This window comes from Caenorhabditis briggsae (genome assembly GCF_000004555.2).
Source record: "Caenorhabditis briggsae AF16 supercontig from assembly CB4, cb25.NA_100, whole genome shotgun sequence".
NCBI lineage: Eukaryota > Metazoa > Nematoda > Chromadorea > Rhabditida > Rhabditidae > Caenorhabditis > Caenorhabditis briggsae.
The window spans coordinates 7,770-10,984 of NW_025543502.1; the positions used below are offsets into that span (position 1 = coordinate 7,770).

Below are 3,215 nucleotides of genomic sequence, written 5' to 3' on the forward strand. Positions count from 1 at the left end.
TTCAGCTCGGTACCCTTCTTCTTCTTTTTTTTTTCTTCTTTCATACTTCTCATTTTTCCTTTTTTTTCCTTCAATTCGTATTATTTTTTTCGTTCCAAACACTTTTTTCTCCGTTTTTCCCTCCATTTTCGAAACCAATTATTTTCGGCTTTACTCTTTTTTTTGCTTTCTTCAGGTCTTTTCTCATTCTTTTTTTTGAATACTTGAGAATTTTTGTTTTAGAGCATTTTTCAGATTTCCAGAGTTTTCTAGAAACTCATGGATCCTAAAGATTCGAAAAACTCCAAAACCATCATTTCGGAAAAAAATCCACAACTTCAGAAATTGTATAACTGAGACAGTCTTTCAGAAAATTCACAGTTAGAAGTTTCAGATATTTAGAATTTTTGGGAAATTCAGGGATCCTGAAAATCGGAAATCCTGAAATTTCAAAAAAAAAATATCGAGAATCAACATTTCCAAAATTTCCGATTTTTCAGAATCTCAAAATTTCAGTATCTCAGAAAAAATTTCAGAATCTCAGAATCTCAGAATCTCAGAATCTTAGAATTTCAGAATCTCAGAATCTCAGAATTTCAAAATCTCAGATACTCAGAATCTCAGAATCTCAGAATATTAGAATTTCAGAATCTCAGAATCTCAGAATCTCAGAATCTCAGAATCTCAGAACCTCAAAATCTTAGAATCTCAGAATTTCAGAATCTCAGAATCTTAGAATCTCAGAATTTCAGAATCTCAGAATCTCAGAAACTCAGAATCTCAGAATTTCAGAATCTCAGAATCTTAGAATCTCAGAATTTCAGAATCTCAGAATCTCAGAAACTCAGAATCTCAGAATTTCAGAATCTCAGAATCTCAGTATCTCAGAATCTCAGAATCTCAGAATTTCAGAATCTCAGAATCTTAGAATCTCAGAATTTCAGAATCTCAGAATCTCAGAAACTCAGAATCTCAGAATTTCAGAATCTTAGAATCTCAGAATTTCAGAATCTCAGAATCTCAGAATCTCAGAATCTCAGAATCTCAGAATCTCAGAATCTCAGAATCTCAGAATCTCAGAATCTCAGGATCTCAGAATCTCAGAATTTCCGATTCTCAGAATCTCAGAATCTCCGAATCTCAGAATCTCAGAATCTCAGAATCTCAGAATCTCAGAATTCCAGAATCTCAGAATCTCAGAATCTCAGAATCTCAGAATCTCAGAATCTCAGAATCTCAGAATCTCAGAATCTCAGAATCTCAGAATCTCAGAATCTCAGAATCTCAGAATCTCAGAATCTTAAAATCCATTCTGAAATTCTGAATTTCTGAGTTTGACCAACTAGGTATTCCAATTCTCCTCCCTATTTCAATTTCCCTCTTCCTACTAGGTCCGCAAAATTAATAAAAAGTCTAATCAAGCGTATAAAGACCACCCGAAGAAAACTTGCTCTTCCAATTTCCCTTCAAAACGGAATAAGAAGAAGAATAAGAAGAAGAGAAAAGAAGATGAATGAAAAGTAGAGAGGGGGAAAGGAAAGGAAAAGGAAGACGAAGTGGTCCACAAAGGATTCCTTCTTCTTTTTCTTCTTATTCACCCCAGATAGAAGTCCTAACGTCTTCTTCTTCTTCTCCCCCTCAAATCATGCCACCATTGCAAATGAGGCGTTTCGAACAAGTGCCGATTCTTCCTTTTTGAATTTTGGCATCTTTCTAATGCGAAAACTTTGAAAAACCCCTTTCTAACCATACTTGTGAAATTTCGGCCCGGCGGCCCGGCCCGGCTCGAAGAAAAAAAAACACTGAATACCTTTTTTCGAAACAATGATTCAACTTTTCGCTCAAGATTTTGAAGTTCGCGGTAAACTTCCGGGCCGACCGGGCCGGGCCGACCGGGCCTCCGGGCCGGGCCGGTGAAATTCGTGTTTCGGCCCGGCCCGGCCCGGCCCTTCACAAGTATGTTTCTAACCCTTCCACAGGGCCTGGATAACAAACAAAAAGGAATTTCCATAGAGAGGAATTGAACCCCTGGCCTGTCGCATACCGTCCCTCCCTCTTCTTCCCTACACCACACCTTGCACCTAGCTACACGTCTCGTAGTGCGTATAGGAAGCGGGAGCGGCGCTGGCGTTTGAAGGCCCCGGTTTTGGTATTCTTGGTGCCCTTTTTTCAAGTCATAACTCATAAATCAAAAATTCATGAGGTTTGGACCCGGAAGCTTTTTCGGTTTATGATTCTTTTTTTTGGGATTCGATGTTGTCCGCAATGCGTACAATACCCAACATCTTACGACACTTCTCTGAAATTTGGAATTCCGGGGTAAAAAAGCATGAGAAATTTGAATTTTTAGCTTAAAATTCACCTGATTTATGTTGAAACTTTAAAAAATTGACTTAAAAACTAATTTGAAAAAATATTGAAATTTGAAAATCCGCAATGCGTACAATACCCAACATCTTACGACACTTTTCTGAAATTTGAATTTCTGAGATTCCAAAAATTCCAAAATTCCTATTCTTGCCCCACCCCATTTATGCAAATCACCCAAGTGCCCCCCGAAAAAACGTTTCTGCGTTTCTAGAATCCCCTATACTCTCTCACCCTGCAAGTTTTAAGCCACGCCCCCTTCTCTTGTTGTTTGTATGCAAGAAAGGAATGGAGAAAGGTCCTAAAGTTTCTGGAAGAATTTTTTCTATTGAAAAAAAGTTTTTGGCGGGAAATTTGAACCTTTTGTTCTCTGTTTTTCACATCCCTCAAAATCGGTTCTGGTCGGGTGAGCCAGAATGTTTTTGACCCAATTTTTGTTTTTTTTTGAGCAGCACCCCGTTTTTTGCGACAAATAGACACGCAAATAGTGTCAAGAAGCCAGAAAAAAATGAGCAAGAGAAACAACAAAAAATCTGGTTTCTATTCTTTTTTTAGCTTTTTTTCTCACTGGAATTATTTATGAAAAAGTTTAAAATTGACCATAAACCTCATTTTTCGGTATTAAGACACTAAAATATGTAATTCCCGCGCTTTTTTACCCTAGAATTTGAATTTCTTAGAAATTGTCGTGAGATATTGTGTATTGNCNNCNTCTTTTTTTTTCGATTTAAGAACTAGAAGAGGCAAAGATAGTTGAAATTTTGGAAAAAAAATTGGGGAAAACATCATATTTTTCGAAAAATTTCCAGAAAACTTCTTATAAAAACTGAAAAAATATAGGCAAAAAAGCTAAAAAATTGATTATTTTT

At 36.6% G+C, this 3,215-nt stretch overlaps 2 protein-coding genes across 2 annotated transcripts in view; one reads left to right on the plus strand and one right to left on the minus strand.

Moving 5' to 3' along the window:
• Positions 1-53, minus strand: part of CBG24125 — a gene marked incomplete at both ends in the record, with an annotated part of 1,914 nt that extends 1,861 nt beyond the window's left edge. Inside the window, one exon of the mRNA XM_002648052.1 lies at positions 14-53. Within this exon, the coding sequence (XP_002648098.1) occupies positions 14-53 (40 nt within the window). The remainder of the gene's footprint in view (positions 1-13) is intronic.
• Positions 54-258: 205 nt separating this feature from the next.
• On the plus strand, positions 259-1,311 carry CBG24126 (the record flags this gene model as incomplete). Its single annotated transcript, XM_002648053.1, has 2 exons — positions 259-326; positions 516-1,311. The coding sequence occupies 2 exons, from the start codon at positions 259-261 to the stop codon at positions 1,309-1,311; spliced, it is 864 nt and encodes a 287-aa protein (XP_002648099.1).
• Between the last annotated feature and the right edge of the window lie 1,904 nt (positions 1,312-3,215).